At 53.6% G+C, this 13015-nt stretch overlaps 1 protein-coding gene and 1 long non-coding RNA gene across 3 annotated transcripts in view; one reads left to right on the top strand and one right to left on the bottom strand.

Moving 5' to 3' along the window:
* PTPRN2 (protein tyrosine phosphatase receptor type N2) overlaps positions 1 to 13015 on the top strand; it is a 727688-nt gene that overhangs the window by 324426 nt on the left and 390247 nt on the right. For both annotated transcript variants that reach the window (XM_038559842.1, XM_038559843.1), the window contains exon 10: positions 6646 to 6732. In XM_038559842.1, the coding sequence (XP_038415770.1) occupies positions 6646 to 6732 (87 nt within the window). The remainder of the gene's footprint in view (positions 1 to 6645; positions 6733 to 13015) is intronic.
* LOC119874643 lies at positions 1009 to 5980 on the bottom strand. The gene is made up of 2 exons (XR_005371397.1): positions 5442 to 5980; positions 1009 to 1753 (listed from the first exon to the last, which is right to left on the bottom strand). It is a non-coding gene; the product is annotated as an uncharacterized LOC119874643 (long non-coding RNA).

The following is a 13015-nucleotide window of genomic DNA, read 5'->3' as shown; positions in this document are numbered from 1 at the left end:
CTTCCTTGCATTGTAAACCTAGGTTGTTTACTTGAGATCTTTCTTTTTTCACAGTGCTGGATTCGTCACCATAAACATTCCTCTTGGACTCTGTTCTGCCTCCGACCCATTTTGGTGTGTTACATTTCCAGTTTCACTTGTTTTGGGTATTTTTTATTTCAGCTTTGACCCATTGGTTGTTTAGCAGCATATCATTAAATCTCCATATATTTGCGAATGTTGCAGTTCTCTTCTTAATTGATTTCTAGTTTTGAACCATTGTGGTTGGAAAAGGTGTGTGGTATGATCTCAATCTTCTTAAACTTAGTAGTATTTGTATGTGGACTGTCATGTAATCTGTCCTGGAGAATGCTCCACATGCTGGAGAACAGTGTGTATTCTGTTGCTACTGGGTGGAAGGTCCTTCATGTTCTCTTAGGTCCTTCTGGTCCCTGCTATTATATTGCTGTTTCTCTCATCAGATATGTTGGTATGTTATATATTTAGGGGCTCCTGGGCTGGGTGCATAAATATTTTTCATGTTTTATTCTCTTGATGAACTGACCTCTTTATTATTATATACTAATCTTTTTTTGTCTCATTACAAACTTTAGCTTATAGTCTGTTTTGTGTAAGGAAAGTTTGTCTACTCCGTTCTTCTCTGGCTCCCTTGTCATGGACCGTCTTCCTTCGTCCCCTCACACTGTCTACTCTGCTCTTCTCTGGCTCCTCAATCATGGACCATCTTCCTTTGTCCCCTCACATTGTCTATCCCACTCTTCTCTGGCTCCGCTGTCATGGACCGTCTCGTCTTCCTTTCCCTCACATTGTCTATCCCGCTCTCCTCTGGCTCCCCCATCATGGACCATCTTCCTTTGCCTCATATTGTTTACCCTGCTCTCCTCTGGCTCCCTCATCATGGACTATTTTCCTTCCCCTCATATTGTCTACCCTGGTCTCCTCTGGCTTCCTTGTTGTGGGCCATCTTCCTTCATCCCCTCACTGTAAGTCTGTCAGTGTCCTCATTGCTGAATGGAGTCTCTTATAGGCTGCATGGAGTTGGGCATTGTTAAGTTTTTTTTTCCCTATCCATTCAGCCACCTGTGTCTTTTGATCGTAGATTTTAGTCCATTTACATTTAAAGTAATTACTGATAAGTATGGGCTTCATTTTGCCATTTAGTAAATTATTTTCTGTCTGTTTGGCAATTCCTCTGTTCCTTTCCTTTCTTTCCTCCTCTGTGATTTGATGATTTTCTGTAGTGTGTGCTTCCATTTCTTTCTTTTTCTTTTGTGTACGTATTAAAGGCTTTTGCTTTTTGGTCAGTATTAGACTTACATGAAATAATCTATGTCTAGAACAGCCTGTTTCAAGCTGATAACAGCTTTGAACACATACTAAAGCTCTACATTTTTGTGCTATCTCCCTCATTTTATCTTTTTGATGTCAATACACTTTGTGTAAAACTAAGACATTGTATACTTAGATTTGTGTTAAGCTGTTGGCAATTTTCCCCCCAAAGTTGAGAGAAATAAATATACTTGAAGTTGTTGGAATACAACAGTTTTTCACCAATTGATTTTTTTACCTATGAAGAGTTGGTGGCTATCAACAGCTTTGCTAGTAAGAGTAATTCAGGGTTACTGGTGCCACCACATGAATTTGAATGTGCTCTGGAAGCCTGAAGGCTCAGCAGTCAGAAGAATCCGTTTGGTTGCACAAATGACCATGAGCTCACTCACTCATTCTCCAGAAAACATTGGGCTTTATTTCTCTGCAGGAAAGAAAGGTGGTACTGAATTAGAGTTGGGATTTTGAATCATGACAGCTCCTGTCTCATTTCTCCTCATCAGAAACATCTTTTTTCTGCACTGGGGAGAATTGCTATGGATTAGTAAAAGTATAACTAGCTTACAAGATTATTTAAATAGAATGAATATCATTACTCATTAATAACAATATATGTGAATCACTGGAATAACGGGAATCCCATGAAAACCTCATTCTATCCATTGGTTTCAAATATCTCATCAAAAAAGATTGTATGAAAGTTGACTGTTATCATTTTGCAATCCATCATCATCTGGTTCCTTAACCTTGGGTGAATTTTTGAGTGAATAATAAAAATAATCCGAAATCAGGAAGTGAAGCAGCAGAAGGATAAAAGGTCAGCCTTTGAATGTAGAGTCCTAGGCACGCATGTGTGGTTGGTAGGACTGTCTGGGCCCATGAGGAGGAGACGGGAACACCATTGCAAAAGCAGGACCTGGAGAAATGATGGGTGCAGGCACTCCTCAGTTTAGTTAAAAGGTAGAGCACAGGTGAGGATGTGGCCCTCACCTGGGCTTGCCCATAGCCTGGAAGCCCACATCACAGCACTCACTGATGAGTAACATGTGGGCTTTGGGGCTTACTGGTGGCATGACCTGGGGCATGAATTTAATTTCTCTAGTCTCAGTTTCCATCCATCATTTCCAGAATGAGGTTAATGACAACAGCTTCATCACGAGTCTGTTGTGCATGAAGAGACACTGGTAAGAGGTCTTAGCACAGGGGTGAGTGTGGGGGAACCCTCACAGACTTCCACGGCCCCTGCTGTGTGTGGCATTAAGGCCCTCATGAAAAATGGGTGTACGGTCACTTCTCATCTGGGCATCCCATCACGTGAATGGTGTAAATGCTTTAGATTTTCTCCTATTTTGCTTATTTAGTAGGTCCCTAGGGGCATCTGATTCCACAGTCATATTAACACATTGCTCTGCCTCAGTGAGAAAGCCTTAAAGGAGATTGCATCCAGATTTCGAGAACCCTCTCTGCCACTAGATGTCGAGGCTGGCAGTGAGGACCTGAGCCGCCAGTGCTGCATGCGTCTCTCCCTCCACAGCAGTGTCAGGTGTCCAGGTAATCAGGGTGACAGCTGTCACAGGCACACAGATGCAATTGTGTGTGCCATATCTGTCCATTGATTTTTGAGATTTTTGAGATTAAGGAAGTTCAGATCATGAGATGACAGATGATGGCCATGTATTTTAAAAATAAAATAGAAAAAAATAAAATAAAATAGAAATAACTGCATGCCCATTTTGAGGACACTCAGCACCATCTTAGTGGTCTAATTATTGACCAGACCCTGTATTGTCGTAAGCCATCTGTGCTCCGTGCCGCGGCCCTGACAGCATGCAGCAGCAGCCCAGGAGAGGGCCAGGGCCTTGTCGTGGAGGCAGGGGGGCTCATACATGTTCTCTGAGCCAGTGAATTTCATCATCTTTAAGGCTGTTTTAAATAACCTTGTTACGAGAACGAGTGCTAACTGTGCATTATGGAGTGAAGGAACATGGGAGTCAGGAGCTGGTCATGAGATTGGAGTGGGGCTAGGACTCATGGTAGAGCGCCTCGCGTCCCCATCACATCGTGTCGCCCTTTGATTTAAAACAGGCTAGAGTGAAGACTTTATGGGATCCAGTAGGCGACCTGGTTGGTTTGTGTTCAGGGTGGGGTGGTAGGCGGTGGATCAGATGTGATTAAGGCCTTTGCTGCATCTGCAGGGGAGTAGGAGTAAAACACGGGAAGTAGTTAAGAGACCTTCTATGGTAAGTGGTGGCCTGGGTGCTTCCGAATGGCAGCAGAAGGCATTTTAGGAAAAGGAAGGAGCCCCCCAGGGCTCTGTGGTTAGAATTGGTGAGGCCTGGATGTTGGCCAGGATGAAGGGAGGAAGCACTCTGTGGCATTGTGGGTATGGAGCATGCAGGGGGCTGCAGGAGGGGAGCTGAGGGTGCCTGGGAGGAGGGGGCAGGCAAGTGGGCCTACTAGTGCCTGTGATCCCCACAACCTCACTGGTTTTAGGGCCGGTGCCCCTCTTGGTGAGAGGTGCGTTGTTTCCTGCACACAGCTGCACACACATCCCCCTTCATGTACGCTGCAGCCTCTTGGGTCTGCGCATGTGTGTGCGCAGACCTGGGGTCCTAGGAGTCTCACCAATTGATGCCCGCTGTCCCAGCCCATGTGGAGCTGCCTGCCGTGCTCGTCTTCAGTGCAGGGCCAGTGCAGGCTTGCTTTTCTGAGTGCAGGCTCGGGGGGAAGGCTGTCTGGGTGACCAGGGTTTGTGGCCTCACAGTCACTGGGAGGCCCCTGCACACCAGCCACTGACCATGGCCTTGGCAACACGCAGGCACATGTGCAGGCACAGCATGTCCTGAGTGACCACAGGAAGAGGGTGGCCTGACAACCGTTGAGCAGGGGTGTCATGGAGGAATGGGCCTGTCGGGGGCACCCTCATGGCATATGCGGCAGCAAACCGAGCCTCATTTCTCCTACTCCTCACCAAGTAATTGTCACCTGGTGGGCCATTTTCCTAGACCCACCTGTCATTCATGTCCGGGCTGTGCACCTGCTGCCACCCCTTAACTGAATCTCTTTGCTTGGCCACATACGGGTACTCCTCCCCTCCATTCAAACTTCTGGAGACAGGAGGGCACGGGGCTGAGACCTTGTAGCCCAGTGTTCTGTGCACACCTGTGCTCTGCTTGCTGGATGCTCGGGGCCCAAACCTCCATCCAGCACTGGGAGGCGCCCTGCCAGTCCCCGGGGACATCCAGGGGTGGGGCGGGAAGGAGTAAGTGAAGCGTGGGCCATCAGCAGGAGCCAGCACATACACGTCACTCAGGGCACTGCCAGAGAGCATTTGCGGGGTGTCTGCCTGGGGACCCGGGCACATTCTGGTAGCCACAGCTTCCGCAGGCGTTTCCCAGCCAAGACCCCCTCCACACAGACAGGATTTCTCCGGGCGGCCCCTTAAGCTATTTCATTCAAGAGTGTTCACATGCCTGACCCGGGTGGGCCCCTCTGGGCTCACACAGTGACCCTGGGCATGACCCTGCTCGTCTCTGTTACTGTGAGGACAGCACCCAGTTGCAGCACATCAGGCCCTGTGGTCTCTCGGGCGATCGTCAAGGTGACATGTGCAGGGCCTTCTGTCAATGCTGCATCTCGGACCCCTGCTGCCCCGTGCCCACTGTGGGCTGGACAGTGTTTCGGGACTGGCACTGCCTGGGTGCAGATCACGCTCCTTCCTGGGGAACAGGCAGTGGGAATGGGCAGGAAAGGAATACGGCAGGTCCTCCTGCTCCAAGGGCGACAATTATTTTTTGATTGTCCTCTTGTCAGCTACGTGGGACTCCTTTAAGTACTTACATTTTAATGATTTTATTTTTTTATTTTCTGTAAAGATTTTTATTTATTTGAGAGAGAGGGAGAGAGAGCATGAGTGAGCAGAAGCAGGGGGAGGGGCAGAGGCAGAGGAAGAAGCAGGCTCCCGGCAGAATAGGGACCCAACATGGGGCTCGATCCCAGGACCTGGGGTCATGACCTGAGCTGAAGGCAGACACTTAACCCCTGAGTCACCCAGGCACCCCCATTTTAATGATTTTAAATGTCAAAATTTTGACATTTTCCTGTGTACTCACACATCTGTGCTGTTAACACATCCATCACGTCTGCTTGTGTTGGTGACCAAAGCCTGAAGCCCACACAATGAAATGAAAGCCTTACTGTCGGCGCTGCCGTGAGTCCACACAGGAGCCGGCCTCTCAGTTGGGTTGTGGGGCTGTGGAGGGAAGATGAGCCCCAATGCAAAGGCCTCAGTGGCCGCTGTCCTCATGCCCAAGGTCAGCGGGGCCCGGAGCGGAGAGCCGCCAGGTGGGCAGCAGATGCAGCAGGCGCAGGCGGCAGGCTTGGCTGTCAGAGTGTGGTGGGGCCGGGCCTCTGGGGGCAAGCCGGGAACTGAGGGGGTGGGGTTGGAGTGGGGGTCCCTGAGGCCAGGCCAGGTCCTGCGTGGGCATCTGGGCTGGGGGATGTATGCTCAGGAGTGTCCACCGGCCTCGTCAGGCCCATTCACTCTCTTCTGCAGATGCTGTCCACCCACCCTGTGCTGGACCTGGCCCTGGGGACAACAGCCTTCAGAGGCGCTGTGGGCAGGGGCACTGGAGCTGTGGCCTCACTCTGGCCCTGCTGGTGCTGCCAATGCCGACATCATAGAGGAGGGCTTGGTGTGGCTGTGGGTGGGACTTGTTGTAGCCTGGATGACACTGCTGACCCCCTCTCTGAGTCCCCACACATCATACGGCTCTTCCCCTGCACGGCTCCCTGAGGCTCTGGGGCCTGGGACTCATCCTCCCAGAGCACACCTGCCCCCCTCAACAGGGTCCCTGCAGAGTGTCCCCTGGTCTCCCCGTTTACCTCTAAATGTATCCCATCAGGTCTCTGTCCTTAGGACATCACTCATTTTAGAAACAAGTCCATTTAAAATTGTGTTTCCTTTGTATCTTTGAAGCCCACCCTGGATTCTCAGCACCTGCTTCCCTTCCATCTCCTTTCCCCTTCTCCACCCCCCCCCATTATATTTTTTATTGAAGGCCGAGCTGAGCCATTGCAGGATCATGGGCCCATTACGCCCCTAACAATTCCATTTGCACTGTATTGTTTGTCTCATTGCTTGGAAATTCAGGTGATTCATCATGCCTGAAGAAGCACCTGATCCCAGCTGCCCCAGGAGCCTGGTCACTATGTGACAGGAATGCCATAGGCGCTGAGGCGGGGGGCGCGGGGGCACGCGGCTTCTCAAGTGTTGATGAGTTCCATTCTGTGACGCTGCCCCCGCTCTGTCCACAGCCCCCTGAGCCCAGGAGATGGGAAGGAGCTGCTGGTGAGCGTCGCGCGTCTCCTGGAGGTGCCGATGAGCGTCTTCGCAGACATCACGTGAGTGCCGGGCACGGGGTCTTGGGGTTTTATTCTCCACGCGCATCAGGTTCTGTTTCATAAATTGGTTTGCAAGGGAAAGAACTGTGTGCCTGGGGTTCTTGTTAATTATATCAGAGAAGCTGTTCAGGAGAGAACCAGGAGAATTCTAGGTGGGTTTGGGGAGTTATTTGAGCACAGATGATACAGGAGCATAATTGTAAAAACTATAATCTGGAGGGGCAGTGCCCACCGGAGCTGTGGTTCTCAGCCCTGCTGCACCTAGAATTGCCTGGGAGGCTCTAGAAGTTTCCAGCCTGGGCCCCACCCCACTGCAGATGAGTCAACCCAGGGAATGGCACGTGTCCACAAGAAGTCAGCACTATGGAGTACCTACAGTGTATGGACCCTGCCATGTGCTCCCTGTACCGGGTCACCAGAGCACAACCTGCCTCTCTGGTCATCAGCGCACAGGTTGTAGGCAGATTTGATGACACTGGAGGCTTGGGGTGCTGGCCCGTGGCACGTCAGCCATGAGGGGCCACTGCCTCCACATTTCTTGAGGAATGCACAGAATAGGAGCAGGTGCCTGGGAGAGGAGCAGGTTGGTGCATAAGTGAGTGCAGGTGTGGACAGACCCGCATGTCCCAGGTAGGGGAAGGGGGGTTCTGGATGTGGAGGTCAGTCCAGAGGGGAGCGTGGGGATGGATCTGTGTGTGAGCCAGGACCATTCAGACCTGGAAAGAAGAGGCTCAGCTGAGTTGTCTGTTGATGTGGATGGCTGGCCTGGGGCCTTCAGTCCTGGAGGTTCCTCTGACCATCAACAAGTCTTGCCCACCCACCTCACCACCAGGGCCTCCGCACACCCTTCCCTGCTGCCATCAGCTCCTGTGTGGTTCATCCCCTTTGAGTAGGAAGGAGCCAGAAGCTGGGAGAGAGGAGCCAAGGCCAGTCCTGGACTGAACAGGACCCCAGCTTCACATCCTGGGCTCCTTGCAGCCGACAACTGTCCAGCCCATGTCCACCTACTGAGGGCAGTTGGCCCACGTCTGCCCTGGCAAACATGACCATCTGCATACTTTCATTCAACAAACATTCATGGAGCACCATGCCAAGGTGGAGCAGAGAGCTGACATTCTAGCAAAAGCATATGCAGAGTGGAGCTGGGAAAGGTCAGGTAGCCCTAGTCCTCGTGGAAACAAGGGATAGAGGCTGCGGGGCCTGGGGAGCAGGTGCGCGGCCAGGAAGGCCACCCACAGACAGGAGGGACAGGTGCTCTGTGCGGACAAGCAGGGCAGCTCAGGTGGCCCCCGGTCCTTTGTGAGCCTGTCCTTCTGTGGGCTGGGAAGCCACCAGGAGCACCCACCAAGGGAGCATGTGTCCAGCTATGTGAACAGTGAATTACAAGGATGCAGTGGTGGCCCAGGGACTTCTAGCTGAGGGCTGGTGATGCTGACCCCATACCAGGTAGACGCTGTGGGTGTGGGCAGTAGCTGTGAGGTTGGGAGACATCCATTACCCTGTCTGGTAACACTGCATGCCAGGCGCGTGGGAGCCACTCGTATTCCCACCTGTCCTCCCTGATGCTCTCGAGAACACCCTGTGTCAACGTGTGCTCCTTTCCATGCAGAAGTCCCTGCCAGGTGTACTCATGCATCTAGGCACTGCCCATCCCCATCCGACCCTGCGGAAGGGGCTTGGCTGTTGGACACGGGCACTCGGCGGCTTGCAGCCCTTGGCAGCCCATACAGGTCCTGTGCCCGGGGCATGGTCTCTACAGTGTGCAGTGAACAGGATTGCACAGGCAGAGCCAGGCCGGACCTGGTGGCACTGGCTGGCTGTTCCCTGCAGAGCAGAGGGAGGTCTCCTGAGTGTGCCTGCACCTCCCACGTGGCCAGTCGTCTATAGCGTCCACTGGTGACCTGAGGTCAGGGGTCACGGTAACCCCTGGCACATGTTCACATCGGGCACCTAGCGCCATGACTGCGCCTGCAGCAGAGTGAGGACTTGTGGAGCCAGGCCTGGCCTCCACAAGTAGGGGTGCGCTGCTCACCCCTCGGTCCATGAGTAGGAGACGCCAGGTCTGGCCCCTGCCTCCATGGGCTCAGGAAATGCAGCTGCCACGGAGGGAGCAGGCAAACAAATGAGAGCCGCCACCATCAAAGGGACAGAGGTTGTGGGAGCCAGGAGAAGGGGTAACAAGACACGTCTCCAGGAGGAGCTCGGGGAGCAGCCAGGGTAGCCCAAGCATTTGGACGATATTGCTACAGCTTAGGCCACAATCGAGAAAGTTTGATGAAAAGTAATCGGGCAGAGAGGCATTAGTGTGAGCTTTGGCGGGGCTGACTTGGTGAGGCTGCCAGGGAGGGGATTCGTTGAACCATCATTATTTTCCCTTTGCCGTCGGTGCCAGCTGTGCCAGGCCTGGTGCCTCCTGGAGGCGGCGCCTTGCCGCTGCTCATTCCTTAGACATGCCCGTATGTTCATGCAGTGGCCCAGCCCTGTGCTACAGGTGTCGCAGGTTGGGGGGCGGGGGGAGGTATGTGCAGAACAGGCGGGAGCGTGTGGGCTGGGGGTCTCTGAATGTGCAGCTCTCCAGGCCGGGGAGGGCCACCGCGCTGGGGCCAGGCTGGGAGTCGGGTCAGGTCAGCCGCTGAACAGCCCAGGTCCAGGTGGTAGCCATGTGTCTGTGCCCCTAGGGCAGCAGCAGTTGGGCGTTTCCCACTGAAGGAAGGGGTCACCACAGACAAGGAGACACAGTGTCCGAGGTCCAGAGGACATTTAGCCCTGGATGGGGTCTGGATCCCTCCTGATTCTACACGACCCACCTGCCACCTCCCTGTCCTTGTGTACTTAGCCAGAGCCTCAGGGCAGTGGCTGGAGGGCAGGAGGGCAAGTCAGGCTCCTGGAGGGGCTTCCGATGCAGGCTGGGGGATGGGGTGTGCCCTGTGGGGTGTCTGGTGGGGCGTACCCCATGGGGTGTCCTGTGGGGTGCCCTGTGGGGTATCCAGTGGGGGGTGCCTAGGGCAGGGGCACCCTGTGGAGTGTCCTGTAGGGCGTCTGGTGGGGGGTGCCCTGTGGCACATCTGGTGGGAGCTGGCTGCACTCCATCTGTCCCTGGCCCGTAGCTGGCTCTGCTGCTTGCTTACATGTCTCAGCCCTTTCCCCCTGCACCTGTGTCATGTCTGAGGATGATGGGGACACAGGCTTCCAGGGAGCACTTTTGGGTGGAGCTGGTGACCCAGCAAGTCTCCTGCCGCAGTCTCTCCCTGGTCAGAAAACAGGGGGCTTCCTCCGTCCCATGGGGACCTGACAGCATCACCCGGTCTATGAGCTTGTGTGAGACAGTTCCGTAGCTCTCGGGTGAGCAAGACGCCCAGGGATCCTTTCCCCAGCCCCGCCCAGCACAGGGAGTCCCCAGTGTCCCCTGCCGTCATGTCTCTCACCCATCACGGGTCCTCCAGGTGCCCGGGGCTTCTCTGCAGCCCTAGTTCTCCCCGTTACTGTGGGTGCCGCAGCTCTGGCCTGTCCTTACTGTACATGCACATGCACATGCGTGTGCTTGGTACCAGCTGTGCTCCTGGGCTCAGTGCACAGGCCAGAGGGGGCCTGGGGCCTCGGGGAGGGGCCACTGCATGACCCGCACCGGGGCATCCACGGACACGCTCTCAGGGCTGCCGGCCATTCCAGGAGAGGAGAGGGGCTGCTGCGCAAGCTGGCGCTTTCAGAGACCGTCTGCATTTTTATGGAAGCACCAGTGATACTTAATATGTTTTGTTAATGGTTATGTAGCTGTCAAGTAAATTCCATTATTTCTTATTACATCATTAGAGACCATTAAAACCGCATTAGCATGCTGATGTAATTACGCCAGCAGACACACCACAATCTCACTTATAATTTTATAATCTAATCATAGCTGTCCACGGCGGTTCTGATGGATGGCGGTCCGCTCCCTCCAGGCCCGTTGGGTGGGCGGTGCTTCGGGGATCCATAAGGAGGCTCCGTGGTCGGCGGGTGCGGTGCGGTGTCCACACTCCTCCTCAGGGGCTCAGCAGAGAAGGCTCGGATCAGCCTGGGGCACTGCGGGAGAACAGCCTGATCCTGTGATCAATCTTCCTCCATCTCTTGGTGCAGGAAGCAGTTTAGTTTCTCATCTGCATGATCCATGGACTTGAGGAAGACATGGCATTCTTGTTTTTCAAGATGGTTGCTGTAGGAGCGGTAGTGGGGACGCACAGCCCTGAGCCTTCTGGTTAGGGCCTTGGTGCACAGGGCCAGGGCGGGTGTCAGCCCAGGTCGGGCCCAAGTCCCAGCCATACAAGGCCTCTTAGTCCTTCCTTCCCAAGCCGCCCCCCCCACACACCCATCCACTGGTGAGAGGATCCGTGGGAGTTTCTGTTCCCCAGGGCAGAACTTGGCTTATTTGGCTGCCATCTTGTCTCTGATGAAGGAAGACTTCAGAGAAAGGGTCAGGTTGGCCTTGACCCCACTGTGTTGCGGCCCAAGTGATGACAAAGTTTTGGATACCTTGGGGAGTGTACAGGGCACTGCAGTGACAGAGGCAAGGCTTGGGATAAACGAAGATCACCCACGGCCAAGTCCCCAGCAGTAAGGCCTGCAGCCCCATGGGAGGCCCAGGGGAGGGGATTGAAGCCCTGCCAACTGCCCGCTGCTTGCCTGTGCTGCTGATTGCAGGGGGACATTCTCACCTTGCTCCGCTTGCTCCAGGGTGTTTTCTGGGATGCTACCTTAGGAAAGCAGAGATGGAGGGCCTCCTGTTCGGGAGTCTGGTCTTCCCGGAGCAGGAGCACGGGCTGTGCCCTGTGTACACGCCACAAGACCGCCAGGGTCCCTCAGAGTGCTACACATGGTGCCCCATGGGCCCTGGGGAACGTCATGGTGTGTCAGAGCTGCCCTGTCCCCCCCCGTTAGACTGAAGACGAGAGTGTGGGCAGGGCGCATGGGCAGGTGTGTTCACAGCTGGCAGTTGTCGGGTGACAGAGGGCCTTTTCTCATCTTCAGTAAATCCCTGTGCTTCAGGTAAAGATGTTTATATTTAAAAGATTGGTGGAGCATCTTTCCTATTGAGAAATGACATCACAGCTTTCGGGAGCAGAGTTAAAATGCTTCACCTTTCTAAACCTCAGCCTCCCTCCCTGTAAAATGCGGATGGTCAGGGTGTCCTGTGGGCTGTGATGTGCAGTCCTGCTCTGAGGAGGCCCCCACGAATTGCATAACCGGTTCTAAGGCTGGCAGGGTCTCTGTGCAGATCCTAGAAGCAATCCCAGAGCCATAGGCCCTGCCTGCATGTAAGCATTCGGCTTGACAGGCCTGTACCGTTTTGCTAACATTATCTCCATTGTTATTAAACTTCCCAAACTCCTAACTGTGAATAGATTCAGTTGTCAAGAAGAACCCACTCAGTCCCATTTCCCAGGCTTGTGCTGACACTTCGAGTGTGAAGCGTTGGGTAGGTGGTGGAATCATGTGTTGGACTGCACGTCTCAGTGTTCGGGGCTTCTTAAGAGACACCGTGGTTCCTTCTAATGATCCTCTGACCTGGAAGCGTTGTGCCTTCATCTGCCCCAGGAGACGATGCTCTCCTTGATGGCGAGGCCTGGGCCTCTGAAACTCCGTGATGTATCTTTAGTGTCTACAATGGTGTCAGGTATGTGACAGGCGCTCAGTAGTTTTCTCAGTCACTGAGTGAGCAGTGGATGAATGAGCCAGTCTATCAGTGTGGGCTGAGTGTTTAGCTATCTTTCCGCTGCCCTGAGATGATGGGCGAGCTGCTGAAGTTGCCCTGCCTCCACTGGCTCGTCTGCAGGCTGGGCGTTGTGGCCCCTGCAGAGAGCTGTGGGATGAGCGCTAGGCATGTGCAGGTGCCCAGCACTGGGGGGAAGGGTGCTCTGTGTACAATATGCTACAAAGACATGAAAATTATGTTTAAACCATGAAATGTGTAAGCACGTGAAAGCAGTTGTGCTTATACTGAAATAAAACTAAACACCGTGGTAAAATATGGATTTTACTTATTGCCTGTGCTGTGAGTGCCCGTTATCTCTGCTCAGCTTCACCCTTATTTCTCTCAGGAGGACAAAGTAAAACTTATTTTCGCTCTCCTGCTTTCCACTCTTGAGTCAGAGATGCTTTGGGCCTGCTGATGTCCCCGAGGCTGTGCAGGAGGCAGGTCAGGATGTGTCCTGAGAGGACGCGTTAGCATCTGGCAGGAGGCCAACCTTCTACTTGGGAACTAATCTCCGTGAGGAAGGATGGGAGGAGAACACAGTGTGGCCTCTCC

The sequence above is a fragment of the Canis lupus genome, chromosome 16, assembly GCF_011100685.1.
Source record: "Canis lupus familiaris isolate Mischka breed German Shepherd chromosome 16, alternate assembly UU_Cfam_GSD_1.0, whole genome shotgun sequence".
Lineage (NCBI taxonomy): Eukaryota > Metazoa > Chordata > Mammalia > Carnivora > Canidae > Canis > Canis lupus.
The sequence above is the reverse complement of the archived record's forward strand: the minus strand, read 5'-3'. Positions and strand labels throughout refer to the sequence as shown.